The 22,185-nt window shown below is 42.9% G+C and overlaps 1 protein-coding gene across 1 annotated transcript in view; it reads left to right on the top strand.

Annotated features, from left to right (window-relative positions):
• HSD17B12 (hydroxysteroid 17-beta dehydrogenase 12) overlaps positions 1-22,185 on the top strand; it is a 91,969-nt gene that overhangs the window by 63,529 nt on the left and 6,255 nt on the right. Inside the window, 3 exon segments of the mRNA XM_034062334.1 lie at positions 7,604-7,638; positions 14,247-14,328; positions 19,151-19,216. Coding sequence (XP_033918225.1) covers positions 7,604-7,638; positions 14,247-14,328; positions 19,151-19,216 — 183 coding nt within the window.

The following is a 22,185-nucleotide window of genomic DNA, read 5'->3' on the forward strand; positions in this document are numbered from 1 at the left end:
TGTAAGGACCAGCAAGTGTGTTCTTTCTGTTTGCAGCATCACAATATGCTAATTGTGTTGGGAGTGAGGCATAAACCTGTGTTCTCTTGAAGAATGAGAGGACTAAATAGCTGAGGCAGTGCTGGCTTAGCGGTTGATTAAGCAAGGAGCTGAATTGGTTTGCAAGCTATTAGTTTGTGGGGGAATGTGAATTTGGGGCTTTCAGGCCAGCCTTGGGATGGAAGTTGACATTAAGAGAGGAAGAGGGAGGGTAAGTTACATACGTGTACATGCCTTGATGTCTGTGCTAATCTTTGCCTTGATCATTTCTGTTTTATACTGGCAAATACAAAGGGATAATAGGTCTACAAGTTGAGGATTTTTATCATTGCTGTATTTGAGATGCTTAAGATTTGCTTGAGACTTCAGGCACGTAAATGCTTTGTGTTGAACTGGGGGATCTAGTGTCAGCTGCCCTCTTAAAGGAAGAGCAATGAGAGGTGAATTATGCCAGACTGTCAATCCCAGGCAGGACAAGGGAGCAACACCACTTAAAAGTCTGAAACTGTGAGTTTAGGAAGAAAGCCCAAAGAAGGGCATAAACCAACAACAAAACTCACACCTTGCATAAAATGGAATGGGGAAAAAGAAAAGAAAGAAGGAAGAAGAGCCTGGGGAGCAATAATCCTGAAAGACAGTGGGAGATGCCATCTCTTTCTCTGGTGAGTGTTCAGATGGGCTTGGGCAGCCTATACCAGTCTGAAATCAGATGGTAGATGCTTGTGCCCTGGTAGAGCCCTATGTGAACTTCTGTATTTGCTGTGTGTTGGAGAGCATCACAGTAAGTGGAATGTAATTATGAGGGAAGTGGCAACACTGACTTGTGGGATCACTCCGTGTGTGTGTGTATTCCAGTGTAGTCAGGAGGTTTCTATACATTTATATTCAAAGATATAATCAAAGAGGGGATGGGGATTTAGTACATCATATCACATATATCATATCGAGAGCATCATATAACTTTGTAACAGAGAGGGAGAGTTGTCAGCACTTGGAAGAGGAGCAAGTGTTGTGTGAAGGTGGTCATGAGTATTGCTCAGGTGGTCCAGAGGGAGAAATTAAATGCACCTCGCTGACTTTGAACCTGAGAGCACGGTACACATGGAGCAAGGGAATGTAACTGTGATAAATACCTTTCAGGGAAACACGTGGGATTATTCTTCAACTTGGGGAAATTTAGGAAATTGAGACCTCATAGCAGCCTTCCAGTATCTGAAGGGGGCCTACAAGGATGCTGGTGAGGGACTCTTCATTAGGGACTGTAGTGACAGGACAAGGGTTAACAGGTTCAAACTTAAACAGGGGAAGTTTAGATTGGATATAAGGAAGAAATTCTTTACTGTGAGATTGGTGAGGTACTGGAATGGGTTGCCCAGGGAAGCTGTGAATGCTCCATCCCTGGTGGTGTCCAAGGCCAGGTTGGATGAAACCTTGGGTGATATGGTTTTAGTGTGAGGTGTCCCTGGCCATGGCAGGGGGTTGATCTTAAGCTCCTTTCCAACCCAAACCATTCTATTATTCTACGAAATCCTGGAGTTCTGTGGCTTTTCATAGGTTTGGGGTTGAGGCAGCTCATATTCTGCATTCTGAAAAGGGAATATTCAGCCTTGTTATTTGGATAATAAGACCCTTATTTTGAGAGCTCTGCCTTGTGAACTGGATTCTGAAAGTTTGTGGCTATAAATAGGGAAAACTGTCACCCAAAACTATTGCCCAAAGGAAAGCCACTGACAATGAAGAGGGCTTGCAGCATGCTATGTTAATAGTTCCCTTTGTATGTCCCGTGCCCCTTTCTGCTTGCTTACCTCACCACATGGGTCCCTGTGTGATTTTTCTGCTGAATTGACATCAGGTTTACTTGTATGTATACAAATAGAAGTCATTCTTGTTCAGCTTGAGGTATGAACTGCATTAAGTTCATGTTTCGAAAGAGACACACTTAGACAACCTAATAGTAGATGCTGAAAATAGGTTTCACGATCCATTTCTCTACCAGTGCATGAGTTCCTCGGTTCATTCAGTGTAAGGTCTGTACTAAGTATTGCATAGGCATGGTGTCAGATGCTAAAGAGCTAATGCATTTGTGAACTTGTGTGAATCCTCTGCCCAGGCACTATGAATTATGTTATGGTAGCGATGATGTTCTTGTACATGAGTGGGTGCACCACAGGGAATTGCTAATCTTTAGAAGGTTGTGTTACTTTGAGTTGTTATCATTTAACCTCAGATTCGAGAGAGCTGAAAGAAGCTTCTTGGCTGCATAACAAGGTACAAAACTTGCACAAGTTCTCTAGCTTCATCTGGAAGCTGAAGGGGTCTACAAGAAATCTGGAAAAGGACTTTTTACAAGGGCCTGTAGGGACAGGACAAGGGGGAATGGCTTTAAGCTCAAAAAGGGTAGATTTAGATCAGACATTGGGAAGGGTTCTTCCCTGTGAGGGTGCTGAGGCACTGGCACAGGGTGTCCAGAGAAGCTGTGGCTGCCCCATCCCTGGCAGTGTTCAAGGCCAGGTTGGACACAGGGGCTTGGAGCAAGCTGCTCTAGTGGAAGGTGTCCCTGCCTGTAGGTTGGAGCTGGATGAGCTTTAAGGACTCTTCCAACACAAACTGTTCCTTGATTCTATGTTCTTCTGTTGTACCTGCATAGGCTTTATTACACATCATTATACCTTTTGGTAGTGGAAAAAAAACTTGTACCCACAACATCATACCATAGAATAACTTAATATCTAAATATACAACTATTGCATTAGATTTCTGGCTGTGTATGACAATGGTGTGGCCCATTAAGATGGGAAGGATGACTTCCAATATTGACCTCAGGTTTTCCTAGTGCATTTCAGCAATCTGAGTATCACTTGAAAGGTATTCAGAACTTTACAAGTTACTGTTCTTCCCCTAAGCTCTGCTCCTGAGCTGTAGCTTGGGTTGGAATGAGAAAAGACTACACCTTGGTGATCATTAAGAATGGGAGAGATCTTTTCTGAGGAAGAAACACTGGAAATACATGATTATAACTTCTAACTGTTTGTTAGTGCTTTAATAGGAGCTTTGAAGTGTAGCAACCACTTCAGAACAGAAATCTAGCCAGCAGGCTGTGCCTTTTTGTATTTGCAGGTAGTAATCTCTGCAGCTTTACACTCAAGGCAGTGCTCTTTTTGTCCCCAAATTAGAAGGTAAAAGACATGTCTGGTGAGGAAGAGTGGACAAAAGAACTGACGCTTGCCAGGCGTGCAATAAATGCAGTTGTAGATAAATGGACATCAAGAAATGATACCTGCTTCTTTAATGGAATGGTCTGTAGTGAATCTCTACTTTAAGTCAGCCATTGGCTGTGAGCATCCTGGAACTTAGGGGCTGGAGGATTAGGCATGAAAGAAGTTGACTTAAAATAATGCAGTCCTCAAAAGGAAAGGAGCTGTACCCAAACTCTGTGATAGCATTATGTGTGTATGTGTATTGTTGAAAACCAGGTAAAAGCCCCTCAACAACTACTGCTTCATGGTTGTGTGCTAACATTTTGCCAGATTCTGGCAGTGTTCAAGGCCAGGTTGGACAAAGCCTTTGGGACATGGTCTAGTGTGAGATGTCCCTGCCCATGGCAGAGGGGTTGGAACTGGATGATCTTAAGGTCCTTTCCAACCCAAACCATTCTATGATTCTATGATTCTGATGTCAAGGAGACTGTCCTGAGCAGTGTCCTCAGATGTGCATACACACAGACACGTCCTCCCTCTGCTCTAATGCAGACTTTGGGGAAGAAAAGCCCAGATTGCTTTGGATGAGCTGGCAGTTTTCACAGAGCCTGGTGTCTGGCTACTTGTCTGCAATAACCCAGCTGTCAGAGTCTTGGGAACATTCATGTTTTCATCTGCAGCACTGCTATTTCTATGGGAAGGAGTATTTGTTCAGGAAAATGATGATGCGAAGGAAAGCAAAGGGAGTTCAGTAACCACCAACTGAAGGCACTCAGCTGAGGGTAAGTCCCAGCCTTTCCTTTAGGTTTCTGCCACTTTCTTCCTTTATTAGATTGCTTTCAGAGAAAGAAACCCTGCCATGGAGTTCTCTGTCATTCTGTGTGCCAATTCCTACAGATTCAGACTTGCATTTATGAAGTACACCCTGTTAATAGAATCATAGACTCCTAGAAAGGTTTGGGTTGGAAAGGACCTTAGGATCATCCAGTTCCAGTCCCTGCCAGGGACACCTTCCGCTGGAGCAGCTTGCTCCAAGCCCCTGTGTCCAACCTGGCCTTGAACACTGCCAGGGATGGGGCAGCCACAGCTTCTCTGAGCACCCTGTGCCAGCGCCTCAGCATCCTCACAGTAAAGAACTTCTTCCTTATATCCAACCTGAACTTCCCCTCTTTCAGTTTGAACCCATCACCCCTTGTCCTATCATTACAGTCCCTGATGAAGAGTCCCTCTCAGTTACAGAGCTGGCTATTGCTAAATCAGATCTAGCTAAATTCTGGATTATTTATCTGAGCTATTTATTCAATTCTAGATATTTGTTGTTGAACAAACTTCATAATGGCACATTTGAGATTACAGCTGTTGAAGGCAAGGATTAACCCATTTAGCTATTTGGATAAAGAGCATGCAAGCACGTATGGACACTGATCAGTGACAAAACTACATTTCTGCTATAGATTGTTCTACTTGAGTTAATGCTGGGGTCTGTGTGTGTGTGTATGTAATGTATGGATTTGCCAGACCCGAGCAGAGCTGCAGAATGCCCTGCCAGCACATTTCCAATAGTGCTCCTGCACTGCTGGAACAGAGTATGGGCTTGGCTGGGTGAGGAGGGGCTGACTCAGACAGTTGCCTTCTGTTGTTTTAGTCTTTAAAAGCAATGGTATGTTTTCTGTACATAAAGATCCCGAATATTCATGCATCTCCTTTCACACATCACCAAGTGTAAAAATACAGATAGGAAAAACAGTTTTGCCCTATTTCACAGATTTTGGTTGAATTCCCTAGAAATACTAATTTTAATAGAAACAAATGGAAGGGATGGTGGGTATTGGAGCCAGTTTTGCCATCAGTGTTTTTCTGTGGGAGGGAAAAGGATTCTTGGTCCAGCTAAACCTTAGAAACAGACTATTTTAACACAGCTGGTGATGGGAGACCTCTTGAATTCTACCTGAATTGTTCCTATTGTTCTATCTCAGCTGTCAATGTCCTCATGGATTTTAATGCATATAAGTCAAACACTTATTGCAGCATGTTTTTCTGGGCACTTACTGGGGTACCAGTAGGAACCAGCAGGTTTGTGATATGCTGTTAGAGCTGCTTTGGTGCGTTGCAGTTTGGATTTAGACCAGGAATGCATTTGTGTGGATTTATGGTAGTTTCAAACATGGAGTCTCCTCTGCAGTACAATGGGAGATCCTGTACTGCTTTTTCAGACCACTTAGGGACTGCCTAAGGGAAGGCTGTTCCAGTCCATGTCCCTCTGTCCATCTGTGGTCAATGCTGCATCCCTGGCAGTGTTCAGTGCCAGGTTGGATAGAGCCTTAAGGCAACATGGTCTAGTGTGAGGTGTCCCTGCCCATGGCAGGGGGTTGGAACTGGATGATCTTAAGGTCCTTTCCAACCCAAATCAGTCTGTGATTCTATGATATGCAGCTTTACACTGCCCTGAGGAGCAAGGAACAATCTGCTCCTTTTTGCAAAGGGATCTGTGGGAGAGCTCATAAAGCTTGCACCAGATAAAAGATCTGCCAGTCTTGAACCAGTGTTAAAATTAGCCCAAAACATTCTTTCTCTGTTGACATTAAAATAAATAGTTCTTCCCACACCTTTCTTGAAGCATTCCTGCATGGAAAAGCTCATGTATACTCTAGCCATAATGTTAGGAGGTTTCATGAAGTGGCATCAGATCTGTTTTGCTTGGTGATGTGTACCAACTCTGACTACTTAGTTTGACTTCTGGGGCAGTGCTGAGAGTTAAGTGTATCAACAGATGACTTCATGACAGCAAGGTCTGCTCAACTCCTGCCTGTACAGTCCCTTATTGAAGCTGTCATGCAGCACGGCTGATGGCAGAATCTATTCCAAGTGAGAAATGCCACTAAAATACAAATCACAGCCCTTCTCTACCATTTCCTTTGTGTGTCAGCTGCAATCGACTTGAAACTTTGTTTTCTGCAGTGACTTTTCTCTCCTGACAGCATATGTTTTATAATATAACAGTAAAACCAAACTAAAACCCCCAAACTCAGATTCATTCATATGTAAGGGCTAATGCAGTGCTGATACAAAGAACATGCTGCAATAAGATTTGTTTCTTTGCGATGAAAGTGCTTACAGATGTTCTGTGATCCTGTATATGCTGATATCTTTTTTTTGCTGTGGTTTTCTTGCTATACTACTCAAATACTTCATGTTTGAAGCTATCAAAGCAATTTGGTCTCCGTGGGAGTACCAATGCATTTTGGTGCCGTTAGTATTTTATTACCCCATCTTCAGTGTGTTCTCCAGTTTGGAACACCTTGTAAAGATGTGAAAAGTGGTAGTGATTTATACTCCTTGTCTGCTCTGTCTTTGGTGTCAGTGACATGGCGTTTATTAACAGGGTTAGTTGGGGACAGGTAGTATTTGGCACAAACTTAACTTTGGTGACATTACTTAAAGGCAGAGATTTTAGATGTGGTTCTTCTTTTAGGATGGTAGTAATTAATAGGAGGAAAATGAACTATTTCACATTAAAGCTGTTGAAGTTCGGATCGATGCTTGATTTGTTTCCCTTGTCAGAGCTGCCCTGTCTGGGAAGCTTGTGTTGGGATTACTGCTCTGGAGAATCCCTCAGCCAGGTTGTAAATGGATTGCTCAGAGTCATAAGGAAGGCAGGAGCTTCCCAAGCAGTAAGGTTTGCCAAGCTGCTTTCCTCATGGAGGTGTAGGTTCCTCAGTGTGAAACCATCTGTGTAATCAGCAAGAAGTCATAGAATCATAGAACAGTTAGGGTTGGAAAGGACCTTAAGATCATCTAGGTCCAACCCTCCTGCCGTGGTCTGGGGTCTTAAACGCTTTCTGTAGGTAACATAGTGTAGGAAACTGCTATTCACTCTTTCTGCCCAGTGCTCTTGCTACTCCACAACTGAAGTTAAACCCAGCAGTTTGCTAAGCCTAGCTCAAATGGGTTGGATATTGTCTGGAGCCTTCTTGGCATGAGTGGTAAAGTTAATCAGCCTTAAGGGAGACGGATGCTCTTCGTGGGGACAGCAAGACCATACGTGTGCCGTAGTACCACTGGTGTTCTAATGTTCTTGAGAGGCCACTGATGCTGCAGAGTGGAGAAGGAACTCTATTTACTCTTGTGCTACTAGCCGGATGGGTTCACCAGTTCAGTGCACACACACACACTGCTTGGCAGAGCCAAGTTATCCAGGTAGAATAAAAATAACCAGCCTACGCAAAGTATGGTCCCTGCTTCCCTGAGCCAGGCTTGGGGTGGGAGGGGGTGGCAGCTGCTTGGGGAGGGAAAGGGAGGCTTCCCTCGCTCCCTCTCGCTGTCTGGTGTCTGCCTTCTCAGCCATGGCGACTGTTTTCTTTCTGCAGATGACACGACTGGTGCTGCCCGGCATGCTGGAAAGGTGAGTCACAGCCACACCACCCAGACAAAGTCATGGGGATTTATAGGGGAGAATCCTTCCTTGCAAAATTCATTACTGTGACTAATCAGCCCCAGTCTCCATGTTTTAATGGCAGAGTAATGCCGGGTGAGTCACGCTGATGGTGCATGAATCATCAGACGGTGGAAGCCTTTTCCACTCGATTCCCCTTTTATTCCCCCCCACCAAAACCCCTCCCTTTGCCACTGTTGTGGTGATTCCTTTTAGAAGAGAATTAAAAAGCCCGTCTGACTCATCAGCACTAACTCAACAACCTGCTCTTCTGAGGGGGTGGTTACAGTTCCTGGGAATAACCTTCTTAAGGCTATTTCTCTAAGTCATTGTAAGGAAAATGGATGCAAAGAGTACGTTCTCATTATACAGTAGGAGGTATGTTGAGGAAAGCCTGTGATCATTTGGAAAAGCAGAACTGGAGGCCAGCTCTGAAAAATAAAAGCTAATGCACACCACTGTGGCTACACAAGATGTGTACTGACTTCCTAGCCAGCTCCCAGGTGAAACCAAAAGGTGCACAGCTTCCACATAGTCCCTCCGGGCTGTTTTCTAGCTGATGCTGACAAGCTGTTTGTTGTCTTTGTGGTGCTGCAGAAGTCTTCACCTCTGCTCTGGAGCCAGGCTGAGAGAGTTGGGCTTGTTCAGCCTGGAGAAGGGAAGGTGCCAGGGTCACCTTAGAGCAGCTTCCAGCACCTAAAGGGGTCCACAAGAAACCTGGAGAGGGGTTTTTTACAAGGGCCTCTAAGGTCAGGACAAGGGGAATGGCTTTAAGCTCTAAGAGAGGAGATTTAGATTAGATGTTAGGCAGAAGCTCTTCCCTGTGAGGGTGCTGAGGCACTGGCACAGGGTGCCCAGAGAAGCTGTGGCTGCCCCATCCCTGGCAGTGCTCAAGGCCAGGTTGGACACAGGGGCTTGGAACAACCTGCTCTAGTGGAAGGTGTCCCTGTGCATGGCAGTGGTTGGAGCTGGATGAGCTTTAAGGTCCCTTCCAAGTCAATCCAATCTCTGATTCTAAACCTGGCTTGCTGGGGTTTACACTAGGTGAGGTTTGAGCTATGCTTGCAATACTGAAGGAAGCATGAGAGCCACAATGGTATCGCCTCCAAATAAGTACTATAGGAGCAGCATATATATGGGGAAAGGCTGTAAATCAGACAAAGATAAAGGAAAAAAGATGTTTATTGTATTGTGCTCTATGGGAGTCTTCATTGCAGATTGGGATTCAAATATTCAGTGTCGCATAGGCGCAGAGCAAATGTTTCACAGCTAAACCCTACTCTCCAAGCTAGTGGCCAGTATGGGAGTCAGTGTCCAGCACATCAGGGTGATGGTGAGCTTAGTTTGCTTAGTTAAAACAATCACGAGACAAGAAGAAGTTCATTTCATGTAAAGAAATTTGAATTAGAAAAGAGCCAAGATAGAGCTCTGATAGGGAGGTAATGTTTCCCATAACGCTGGAGGATGGGGATGATATTATGGTGGTGGTAGCTATGCAGGGTTTGTAAATAAAAAGCTACTGCTTGCCCATGTATTATTATTGATAGGTAAATGGATGTGCCTTTTGTGAAACCCGCTGAAGATGCCAGTGTGACCAAAGCCATTCTGCTGTCAAAGGATTTAATGTATCAGGTTTTGGAGCTTTGAAGTTCTAACTGTTTCTTGACTCAGTTTCTTCTCTGTGTAAAGAAATGCTGTAGTTATCCCTTTGGCACAGTTGATCTCTTCAGCTTCTCCAGATGGAATGGTAGAATCATAGAATAGTTAGGATTGGAAAGGACCTTAAGATCATCCAGTTCCAACCCCCCTGCCATGGGCAGGGACACCTCACACTAAACCATGGCACCCAAGGCTTATCCAGCCTGGCCTTGAACACTGCCATGGATGTAGCATTCACAACTTCCCTGGGTAACTCATTCCAGTGCCTCAGCACCCTAACAGGAAAGAACTTCTTCCTTATATCCAATCTAAACTTCCCTTGTGTCTGCTTTACCTTTGGAATATCCTTTGTGTGTTTTTCTATTACATACTAACCCGGGTAAGATGATTTGAATGAAAAGCAGCAAACCAGGATCCTGCTGGCTTCTGATTCAGGCTACCCTTGAGCACACTGTGTCATGTTTCTTCTCCCTTTTCCTAACTACATGATTACCTCAGGACCAGGATAAATGTGCAAGAAGCAGCCTGGAAAGCAAAGGTTCACAGTGATTAAAACAAAACCCAAGCACATCTTGGAGTTGGTTTTTTTGTGTGAGAATGCACTTTAAATGACTGCTCCATATGGATGAAGACCTTGGTTTCTGTCCTATGGCAAAATATTGGAGAACCTTCCATTTTCTCTTTGGTTTTGTGAAGTCAGTTGGTTTGCAGTGCACAGAAGCACTGTCTGCAGCTGCCAGTTCCTGCATAGTCATAGCTCATAGGCCACAATAACACCACTAAGAGTCTGTAACCACAGGAGGACATGGATGTCCAGCAAATCCAAGGGCATGAATGAATGGTGCTTGCCGTCAGTTGCTCTTTGGGCTAACCATGGATTTCCCACATGGAACAGTGGGTAAGGAAAAAGGGCTTCAGGCTCCAAAAATAAAACCAGAATAGGAATCCCATCATTATTCCTCACATGGTCAAGGAGGATATCATACAGAGTGGATGTGATATAGCACACTATAGCGTCTTGCACCTAGTCAGTGTGTACTTTCATGTATTTGAATGTTGGGTTTATGGCAAGATGCTACAAGGCAAATACAGAAGTAGAGCAGATTTTACATGCTTTGCATCACATCTGTAAGGAGAAAACAGAAGTGCATCTTGTTGTGTCTTTTTATGTATAATAAGCAGCAGTATTAGATGAATGCCACTTCTGGTAATGGCATTTAGATTCTCTGCTATGGCTTCCTCTCCTGTGCTCTGGACACTTAAAGGGACAATTTACAATCTGCAGCTTCCTATTACACTTAAATGAGCAGTTCCTCTGTAAATTTTCAGCCTTACTGTTTGAGATGGGAGACTCATAGAACTGCAGATGGAGGCTTGATGTCTTTGGGAGCAAAAAGAAAACCCCGGCAACAACAAAAACCAGTTGACTGTTTCTAGACAAATATCAAACTATGGTATTTATTGCCAGGGAAGTAGCAAGTGCATAATTACATTACAGAGGAAGCTTGCTCTTTCCACTCCGCGTGCAGCTAGAGCAGGCGCTGGTTGCCACAGCAACAGGGAGATGGCTAAATATAGCCTCTGCAGTGCTGGACCACTTAAGGGAGAATGATGGGGAGGTGTGAGGGTGTGGGTCTGGTTCTCCTCACCTTCCCCAACTTCTTACTTCATTAATTGCACAGTTGAGTTGGATGGAGCCGATGTTCCTTTTTGTCACACTGATGCTTTGTGTAGTTCCTCAGAACCATCCCTCAAAGCATTTCTTCTGTGGTTCTTCTAAGAAGCAAATTTGTACTTGGAGTCACTGGAAGTGTTGCCCTTACAAGATGCTTCTCGGTTTCCTTTTATCTGGAGGTTTTAAGTTATAAGCTTTTAAGGCTAAGCCTGTTTTCTTTATAAAGAATAACCTACCAACCACAGAGCCCACAGTGGCATCGGGTGCTTCAGACCAACCCATAGAGCTTCTGCAAGGGGATGCTCTTCATTTGTTGTGTTTCCAAAAGGGTTTTCTTGACTGGGTTGGACTCACTGCACCAAGATGATGATCACTGTTCCTGCTGGAGAGCTGCAGTGTACCCAGATGCTGCTTTACAGCCTGAATGCCAACCTCTCCTCTAAAGCTTCAGTGTGTTTTATAAGCACGAGGCTTGTGTTTATCCATATAAACCCTTAACCCATTTTTGAATCCTGTTAAGCTTTTGTCCTCAATTCAGTTTTGTGGCAAGTGCTGACTATGGGAAGAACACTTCCTTACATCTGATCTAGATTCCAGTCTTTCCTTTAAAGAAATGCCATCTTTCCATTGAATTCTGAATGGATAAATGAACATCTTGATCTTTGTCATTCATTAGTCTGTATACTCTTATCATGGCTGCTCTTAATAGTCTCTTAAACAGCTAAATTGAACAAATCTTTTCGCCTCTTTGATGTGTAAAGGTTGGTCTTTATTTCTTCTTTTCCCATTTCTTATATCATTGAGTTCTTAATATTTCAGCCCTATATCTGTAGGGATAGAAGTGTTCTGTAGACCGTCATATGGGATTTCAGTGGGTCTGTCCCTGCCATTCCCACCATAGAATCATAGAATATTTAGGGTTGGAAAGGACCTTAAGATGCTGTTCTTTGAGTGGTTTTGATGGCTGCTGCACAAAAGGGAACTCCTTGCTCAGGTTTTCCAGGGAATGGCTTTAGAGCCCTGCAAGGTTTGGGATGAATTCATGTTCTTCAGGATGCGTTGTTGATTTTGTTAATATTGACTTTTTATCTGCCATCCTGTAGTGTGCTCACACACCAGTCTGAGCTCCTCAAAAAGTTCCTTATAGCATTCTCCAATCTGGTAATCTCCTAAAAACTGCATGAATCCTCATCTCACTCGTAATCCCTATTTGAGCTCATGACTAAATATCACAGCACCACCTGTCTTGATATGAAAAATGTCTGGCATCCTCTGTTAACCTTTTGCTGTCAATGAAAATTCATTATTAACATGTGGGCTTATTTTCTCCATACTCCACAGTTTGATCCACGTCACTACTTTACTTCACCAGCCAAACCTTGCAGGTAACTCCTGACAAATACAACGAGCTTTGGCATAGGAGCTTGGAGTCCTGAATGACTGAAATGACTCTTTTCTATCTCATTTCCAGGGGTGAATCAATCACAGATTTCATTTATGCTTGTATAATGGCTGAAGCCATGTTGGCTTGAATCTGTTGTCATGATTGTGATTTTTAATAGTCACTTACATGGTTTGGTTTTAGGATGGTTACTTAAATCATCGTGGCGGCAGCAGCACGGGGTATACCTAGATGAACAAGTATGAGAAACTTGTATGTGAAGCTGCAGGAGTTGAGCTACATGCATAAATGCTCTCACTCTGCACTAAACATGCAGAATAGCCTTTTCCCTTTTCCTTTTTCCCTCTTTGCCCTCCTTCCCCTCTTTCCTTCCCCTCTTTCCTTCCCCTCTTTCCTTCCCCTCCTTCCTTCCCCTCCATCCTTCCCCTCCATCCTTCCCCTCCATCCTTCCCCTCCATCCTTCCCCTCCATCCTTCCCCTCCATCCTTCCCCTCCATCCTTCCCCTCCATCCTTCCCCTCCATCCTTCCCCTCCATCCTTCCCCTCCATCCTTCCCCTCCTTCCTTCCCCTCCATCCTTCCCCTCCTTCCTTCCCCTCCTTCCTTCCCCTCCTTCCTTCCCCTCCATCCTTCCCCTCCATCCTTCCCCTCTTTCCCCTTTTCCTTCCTTTCCTTTCTTTCCTGTCCTTAGTATGCTCAGGTAAACTGGCTTCAATTGTTTACAGGGTAACTAGCAGCAGAGATGCATCTTTCACTGTGTTGGACTGTCTGGTAGCACCTTCTAACAGCATGCTTGCCCTGATTTCCCTGAACCTGTTAAAACTAATTCTTCTTTCTACCTAGCACTAATTATCATGTCTAGTTTTGTAGGTGAAACTGGTATCAGAAATAGACATAGAATTATAGAATCACAGAACAGTTAGGGTTGGAAAAGACCTTAAGATCATCCAGTTCCAACCTCCCTGCCATGGACAGGGACACCTCACACTAAACCATGGCACCCAAGGCTCTGTCCAGCCTTGAACACCACCAGGGATGGAGCATTTACTGCTTCTTTGGGCAACCCCTTCCAGTGCCTCAGTATCCTCACAGTAAAGAACTTCTTCCTGATATCTAACCTGAACTTCCCCTGTTTCAGTTGAACCCATTACTCCTTGTCCTAGTGGTTGTAACCACTACTCAATATTAGTCTGGGTTGGGAAATCCATGAGCTTTATCCTACCTGCACATGCTGTAGAAGTGCTTGGCAGTAGCTGATTTCAGACTGGTGCCCTTATTGAAATGTTCTTGTGGAATACCTTCAATGTTACTGTAATATGCTGTAAAACAACTCTTACTTTCTATAGTAATCCACTGAATATCTTCCATGCTGTATTAAAACACCTTTATCTTTGGGCAGTAGATTCCGATACATCCTATCTGGAAGATCCATCATGAAGTAACATTTAGAAGATGAAAGGGATTCTCAAAGTGTACACTACACAACAAACTCATGTTGCCATTTCTGTTACCATAACCTGAGATTTAGAAGTTGCCTTTTGGCCTTGGGCAGCTTTGGTTTTGCATAGTTTAGCCCAGTGTGTGTGTGTATTTATGGAGCTTGATTCTCTTGCTGTATTGACTTCAGATACAAACTGGTATAAATTCCTGATTTACACCAGTTGCTTGAATACTTGTAATTGTGCTTAAAGTCATGTTAGTAAATCTCAGTTTAGGATTTGGTTGGGGTTTTAAATGTGTCTTAATCTCCATCCCTAAGGCTTTCTTTAGGCTTGCAGTGATTTTCTAGAACACGGAAGATGTTTCCTTTATTTCATGAGAGTATCTTTTCACTGCCTTTCAGATCAAAAGGGGTAGTCCTGAACATCGCCTCTGCTGCTGGGGCGTATCCAACTCCATTGCTGACCCTTTACTCTGCAACTAAGGTAAGTGCTCTTTTCCACACTGAAATCAAGTGCCAAACATAGCCAACACTACAGGAATAAATGTTTTGATGTCCATCTAGTGGTGCCTTCATGAACTAAAAGTCAGGAGTTTCTAATTTAGCTTCTTCCAATAGCAGAAGCTGGAAGGATGAGAGAAAAATGAGTGTGAGGGTTTATTGGCATGGAAATAACTATTTTATCTATCTCATCATGCATTCTACTTTGACATGGAAAAGGATGCTAGTGTACCAAGCAAACTAGTGTGAGGTTGAGAAGGGACATTGACTTTTTGAATTTGAAACTCTATTCCCCCATCTCACTGAAGATGTGTATCTTCAGAATACATATGTATATATTTATGTATGTGTTTATTTAAGTAGGACTCTTCTGGTGCTTGTTGGAAGCAAATATTTGTCCTCCTTTCTCATTGGTTGCCTGAAGTTTAACATTTCAGGTAAGAGAAAGGATAGAGCTCTAGGGCCTCACCCTTACCAACATTAGCCAGCTTCTCTTGATCTGCTGACCATCCATCCTGCTAACATAGTCCATTATGTCATTTGATGTTCCTGCAGTGATTGGATTATTGGCTTATCTTCTCCCTGGCAGCCACCATAAATTCCAGGTTCTTTGCAGCAGGGCTGCTCCTCAACCAAATGCAGGCATGGTGTTATCCCACTCTGTGTGCACTTCACTTTGTGCCAGTGGAGACATCTCAGGATGTTTAGCAATAATGAGGTTTATGAGGGTCTTTCAGGACTGCAGCTCTGTCTTGTCAGCCGTTTCATCTGATGTTGTCATCTGCAGAGTTGCTGAGGGTGTGCTCTGTGTCATCAGCTGGGGCACTGAAGAATATGGGCCTTGGTATTGATTGTAGTGTTCTCTGCTTGTTGTCAGCCAGATGTCAAGCTGTTAATCATGGCCCTGTAAGCCTGGTGGTCCAGCTAATTTTCAGTCTGACCAGCAGCTTATTTCAACATGTATCTGCTCAATTTCCAAATGAGAATGCTGCAGAAAATGGTGTCAAAAGCTTTGCTGAAAGGAAAACATCTCTACACACACACACACACAAACACACACATATAGCTTATATACATTAAGCATTTGTTTCCTTCATCTACAAAGCTCATCCACTCCACTGTAGAAAGCAGTTTGCTGTTGATAAATCTGTGTTGAGTGTTTCTGATGTATCTTCCTGTCCTTTATGTGCTTGAAAATGAATTCAAAGAGGTGGGCTTCATCTTTCCCCAAGCTGAGTTAAAGCTGATAGGATCATTCCTGCCTTTTCAAGGCCCTCTGCACTTGTTGAAGACCTCCCCTAGTTTCCATAGCTTTTCAACTACTGTAGGCAGCAGACTTGTATACATGTGGACTGGTTCTTTCAGCACTCCTGAATGAACCCATGGTGGCTCCATGTATTTGAATACATCCAGCTTCTCCGAGTAGTCCCTAAATTGTTGCTGTCTCTGCCTGTCCCTTCTGTTACACAAAACTGGTGCATGCAGAGGCATGTGGGCAGGCTTTGGCTGTGCAAATCAAGAGAAGTGTTGAATGAATACCTTAACCTTTTCCTATCCTTTATCTCTAGGTTGTTTTCCTCATCCCTCAACAGATCCTCATTTCTCTGAAATTCCTCTTCAAACTAGCATATCCGTAGGATCCTTTACTGCTACCCTTAATATCCTTTGCTAGTCTTTTCCTAGCTTGGATTTTATTCCCAAGTATCCAATACTGTGTTATGTTTCTGTTTTGTTACTTTTCCTTCTTTCTGTCTCTTATATGCTCATTTTTAGATGGAGAGGCTCCCTGCTTAGCCAAACACTGAAATTTCCAGTTGTCTTCCACAATAGGTTGGTTTATTTTACTAATTCATAGTACTACTCTAGACCTACATTTCATGTTAAATTTACCTGCTCTGCTTTCTCGTTGTGTCTCTGGGACAGTTTTGCCTTTTTGCAGCTGGTTTTATTACCATCCTCCCCCAAATATATTTACAGGGGCTTCTGAAAGTCTTCCCTAAAAGATGCCCATGGCAGGGGATTGGAACTGGATGATCTCAAGGTCCTTTCCAACCCAAACCATTCTGTTATTCTATGTGCAGTTAACACAGTAAAGACTAATGACTAAGACTAAGGAACTGATAAAACTAGATGCAAAAGACATTTACACTGGTATTAAAACAGTATGGCACTGCAGTTTTTTTCAGGCACACCTAGTAATCACCTTAAATACCTCAAGGATTTCAGGATCTAAGCAGAACCTTGACAGGATGAAGAAACCTTCAGTAGTGTCACTCATGTCAGAACAGACCTATGTTTCCTCTAGACCTTTACTAATGTCTTCATATTCCCAGACAGGAATGGATGCACACTGCTTTATTCATACTAAAGGAGAGGATGTTTAAGTTTAGAAATCACGAAAGCCTGAATTAGTTTTAGCTGATAGAAATAGCTGTTTCCTGAGAGCTCAGTTCTTTGTTTCAATACAAAAGGTCACTTTTGTTGTGACAGCACATTCAGCAGCAGCTATGGAATGAACTGAGCTGATTTTAGTGATAATGTGCCTTACACTGCTTTGGTTAGTCTTTTTTCAATGAGAATCTCAAATATTTCTTCCTTTCCCCCTAAGAAACTCAGTTACAGGTTAAGCAATCTGCTTATTCTCAGCGCTGCTCATCTTCTACCACAGCAAGATTAGTAAGCATGAAAGTGACTCCCCTAATGTAGCTATAGAAAGACTGTATCTGCAATGTCTAGGGGTTTTTTACCTCATCTATGTAGAGGGGGTTTAAAGCATTGTATCCTTCAGGTCTAAGTCAATGGCTTTGGCTAATTATCAGGAACAGACACAGTCCAACTCTTTAACCTTCCCGTGGAGAATTCCCACTCTTACAATGAAATAAAACACTTTTAAAGGCATCATAGTCCTATTTTTTAACTGATTTACCTATCTACCTATGGTAACACTAATTAGAAGGGAAATATTATTACTTCCCCTCCCCACATCTTTAGTATTTGGGTTTGTTACTGGATATCCAAGGGGGAGAAAGCTTCTTGCATGCAGTGCTTATCTGCTTGTTCAGGGAATGTTTCCTTAGGGACAGTTCTCGAGGCTGTTTTAAGTTAAAGGTTACTGGGGGGGCTTGAGCATCTGGAAGCAGAAAACCCAATTTGCCTTGAAATAAACTCTTCAAGAAGGAAAAACTCCAAAGCCTCTATACTGGAAGTTGCTTTCCCTTCTCATGTAAGCATTCTCTTCAGTGCAAGCTCTTTGCAACCAGTAGAGATGACAGTCTTTTTATCCAGTCTTTCTGTATTTGAAACTGATTTTAGGCCTTCTTTCATGTAGAAATAGTTAGAAATTGAATGATCAAAGCACTTTGACACAAAATGTTTTTTACTTACTTTTAATAGATTATTGATACACTCTGTGCAATTATACATCTGGCAACTGTGTTCAGGGGCTGCAGTGAGCTACTCACATGTCTCTGCAAGTGTCTTATTGTTGCAATAGGATGGCTAGCTCACTTGAATCATTGCTGCTAGACCAGACTTTGAGTCTGGTTCCTGTTGAGTACTGAATTTCATTAAGAACCTTACACTTGAGGGAAAGGGAGAAAAAAAGAACAGTTGGACAGAAGATGAGCTTTTTGTGGTTTAATAAGCACTCTTCTAGCTTGTATATGCAACTTGAAGGTGAAGAATAAAAGGATCTATCTGCCACACAGCAAAATCTAGTTTTCTTTTGGGTCTTGTGCATGCTCAGAAGAGTGTCTATAGACAGAGCCCTGTAGCATGGGAGTGTTTCTGCAGCTTCTTGTATAGCTGAGTTCAGTGGGATGACCTTGGTAGGAAAACCACCAGGCACTGCAAACTTAAGGGCTGATTTCAGTTAGGACTTGTATTAACCCATTGGTGAGTGAAGGAAGACTGTAAAAGCAGGTGCAGTACTACAGTTTAGTTGTTTGTTTTGAAACTGGTTGGAAGAATCTGCTTCTTGTTTAGTGTATATTTGAGCTTCAAGCACGGATAAGATAGTTCAGTTCCTTCAGTTGAAGATACTCCATTCATCCTACCTGGCTGCATTGTTTCACTAAACCAGGAAACCAGAGCAGAACCTGGTATTTTGGCTCACTGGATTGCAGGAGGGAAAAGTGGGAAGGTGGTTTAGGAGCACTCAGGAAGGGTGAATCTGTGCTGGTTTGAACTGCCAAATAGCCTTGGGTTGTTAGGGCAATACTTTATTGACATTGTTATGAAGGCAGCTGTATTGGATGTGAGGGCATCTTGAAGGCAGGCACTAGCATCCACCTGTTAAGCCCTTCCACTTCTTTCTTTCAGCTTTTAGTCTTGTACTTCCTAAAGCTTCCAGATATTCGGAAGAGGATCTGTGGAGATGGACTTCAGGACTAAGAGGAAGTGTCACCATAGGGTGGTATTTCTTAAAACTGTAAAGGCAGAAGGCTAAGTAATTAACCATGCATAAGAGAAACCTACATAAATAACTCTTAAACCAAATAAGTCTAAAGAGGTGATATAAGTAGTGAACATACAAAGTCTTGTTCTCTTTTTTAAACTAGGCTTTACGTATTCCTTCTAAATTAAATAGGAGGTTTGTTTAGATTGAGCCTTACTTCTGTATAAAGACTGTAAGCATAGGGTTTCTATTCAGATAGCATTGCTCTAATATGCAAAGTTTCTTTGAAAACCTAAGGTTTTTAACTTTGAAAACTAAATAGTAACTCAAATATGCTTCCAAACCCCTGCATGTTATAGTTTCTATTTTCATGTGTAGCATGCTGCATGTTTCCCTTCTTTCTCTCTAGGCTTTTGTGGATTTCTTCTCCCAAGGCCTCCAGGCAGAATACAAGAGCAAGGGCATCATTGTGCAGGTGAGTACAGCGTGTTTCATCTAAGTGTGGTTACCACAGCAACATTGGTGTCTTGGTAACAAAAGGGAATCAGCATATTCTCTTATTCATGAGTATGTGACACAGATTATGGATAAGGCTTTCCTTTGATCCTATTAGCCACTTACTTAAGTTACTCTGGAACAGTGTCTTGAAGCCATAAAAAGCAGGGTTTGTTTTTGAGCATGGCTTGGTTATGGGATTGAGGTTTTTTAGCTAATCATGGTAATCGAAGCTTTAAGTATAAAATATCCCATAAAACTGTGTGCAGCTGTAGAATACATCTTTATACAACTTCTACTGAATGCACTTTTTAGAGGGCATTTGTAAAGATTCAACAGGCAACTGCTCAAAAGACTAGAATGGTGCCTGCCATGTAAGCATAGCAGCAAGAACAGAGAAAGCCTCAATGACCCTTTGTATGTAATGGACTGATTTAATTGTCTTTAGTCCTGGGTTTCCACATTATTAATGTCTTTCTCCCCCCCCCCCCCCCCCCCCCCTTCCTATTTGTTTACCTTCCATGATTTAATTGTTTTTGATAGGCATAAAAGCAACTTTTGCACAGCTTTATGGTATTTTGCTTTAATATTACTTCTTACATATAAATGTAACTGGAATTTTCAGCATTGGCTGCAAACATTTGAGTTTTTCATTACTTATTGCATCTGCTGCTTTCCAGAGCAACAGTCAGTTTGACCAACGTAGTATAAGATATTACCTGTACTGTGAAGACGATGGGGTATCTCTTCTAAATTCAGTTAGGAATCCTCTTACAAACAGGATTAGCCTATGTCCATGCCTGTCATTCCTCTGTTCTGTATGGTGGATCTCAAAATTAGCTGAATGGGACTTAGAGCAACCTGCTCTAATGGAAGGTGTCCCTGCTTGTGGCAGGGGACTGGAACTGGATGAACTTTAAGGTCCCTTCCAACACAAACCATTCTATGATCTGAACTCAAAGGTGCTGTGAGGAATAAGGCACAAAGTTGTCTGCCTTATTTGTGCAGTCATGAAGTATGAGAGCACAACTTTTGTTTCTGGCTAAAACCATAGAGAAGTTGCTCCCAACTTAAGGCTATGTTTCTTTTTTGATGTGTTGGCTTTTTTTCCCTTTAAGCATACTTAGCAAAACAAGAACTTATCACTAGGATATGTCCTGCTGTTTAGCATCCAGGTGTTTAGTCTAATCATAGAATGGTTAGGAAAAGACCTTAAGATCATCCAGTTCTGACCCGCTTCCACTGGAAGGGACACCTTGCACTATGCCAGGTTGCTCAAAGCCCCTGTGTCCAACCTGGCCTTGAACATTTCCAGGGATGGGGCAGCCACAGCTTCCTTGGGCACCCTGTGCCAGTGTCCTGGCACTCTCTCAGTAAAGAATTTCCTTATTATAGCCAACCTAAGTCTCCCCTGTTTAAGCTTAAAACCATCACCCCTTGTCCCATCGCTACAGTCCCTGATGAAGAGTCCCTCTCTGGCATCCTTGTAGCTCTCTTTAGATACTGGAAGCTGCTCTGAGGTCTCCACGCAGTTTCTCTTCTCCAGGCTGAACAGCCCCAACTTATCTCTGTTACAATGTCCTGTCCCAGTTCCTGAGAGAGGATTGTGTAAAGAAAAAAGGCAACAGTTGGGTGAGCTATTTCCGTGCAGTTACTGACCCTTTAATGGCAACCTCATTTAAACCTAGATTTAAACCTTAGACTAAACATCTTAAGGGGCACAGTTTATTTTGGGGTCTCTTGGCAGTGGAGAGGAAGCTAGCAAAGTTTGTCCCTGAAAGCAGCCTGTTATAGACCTTCTGGAGGTCAGACTAGACATTAGTTTTGTGCTGGCAGCAGATCATAACTTGCTGTAGAGCACCCATTTCTCAATGTTTGATGCTGTGCCCTAGCACCTTCAGCTAAATCAGTGGGCAGCAATGAAGGGTGCATACAGAGGTACTACCTGGACAGGTACAGGTTCAGCATCCAGGATGGTCTGTGTGTGCTTTCCATTCTTGAAGTGGATTAAACTGAAGCATCGTTTAGTGGTTTATTTCTTGTTACTTTCTCACAGGGCTTTCCAAATCATTCCCTGACTTCAGCCCCAAACTATCTTGCATTGGGTCAGTTTTTACAGTACTGAAAGTTTATTACAGCTCTTTCCACTTTCACCCTTCTATATTACTTCTATCTCCCCAGTGTGTTTCCAATTGTATTACTTGCAGATTTAGCTTTATTATCAGACAGCTGTTCTTCTGATCTGTTTCATGTACTGTGGTCACAGTCTGCAACTGAGACTGAAGGAAAAAGAAGTGTTAACATCTGAGATGTGTTGTTCCTATGTGCATTTGTCTCCTGCTCCCCAAATGTTGTCTGTGTAGTACTGTCAGTTTGAGAGGAGAATGAAGAAGGAGCAGGTACTGTTCATTTATGACTATGGAGTACCTGTTGAAACTGAAAAGGTAACCCAGTAATTTGTGCTTGGCTAAAGGCCTTTAGCCACTGTAGTAGCATTTGGGTATAGAAAAGCCAGAAAAAAGGTATTCAGTGTCTTCCATTTTTAACGTTATAAGCAAATGAAGAATTAAATCTGGCTTTTCAGTTACTTTTTCCTGTACAAAACTTCACAGGTTGTGGTAAGCTGTCTTTTTGTATGTAACTCCTGTGTTGCTAAGGCTGCTGAATTCATAGAATCATAGAATAGTTAGGGTTGGAAAGGACCTTAAGCTCATTCAGTTCCAACCCCCTGCCATGGGCAGGGACACCTCACACTAAACCATGGCACCCAAGGCTCTGTCCAACCTGGCCTTGAACACTGCCAGGGATAGAGCATTCACAGCTTCCTTGAGCAACCCTTTCCAGTGCCGCAGCACCCTCACAGTAAAGAACTTCTTCCTTACATCCAGTCTAGATTTCCCCTGTTTAAGTTTGAACCCGTTACCCCTTGTCCTATCACTGCAGTCCCTC

The sequence above is a fragment of the Melopsittacus undulatus genome, chromosome 4, assembly GCF_012275295.1.
Source record: "Melopsittacus undulatus isolate bMelUnd1 chromosome 4, bMelUnd1.mat.Z, whole genome shotgun sequence".
In the NCBI taxonomy this organism is placed as follows: Eukaryota; Metazoa; Chordata; class Aves; order Psittaciformes; family Psittaculidae; genus Melopsittacus; species Melopsittacus undulatus.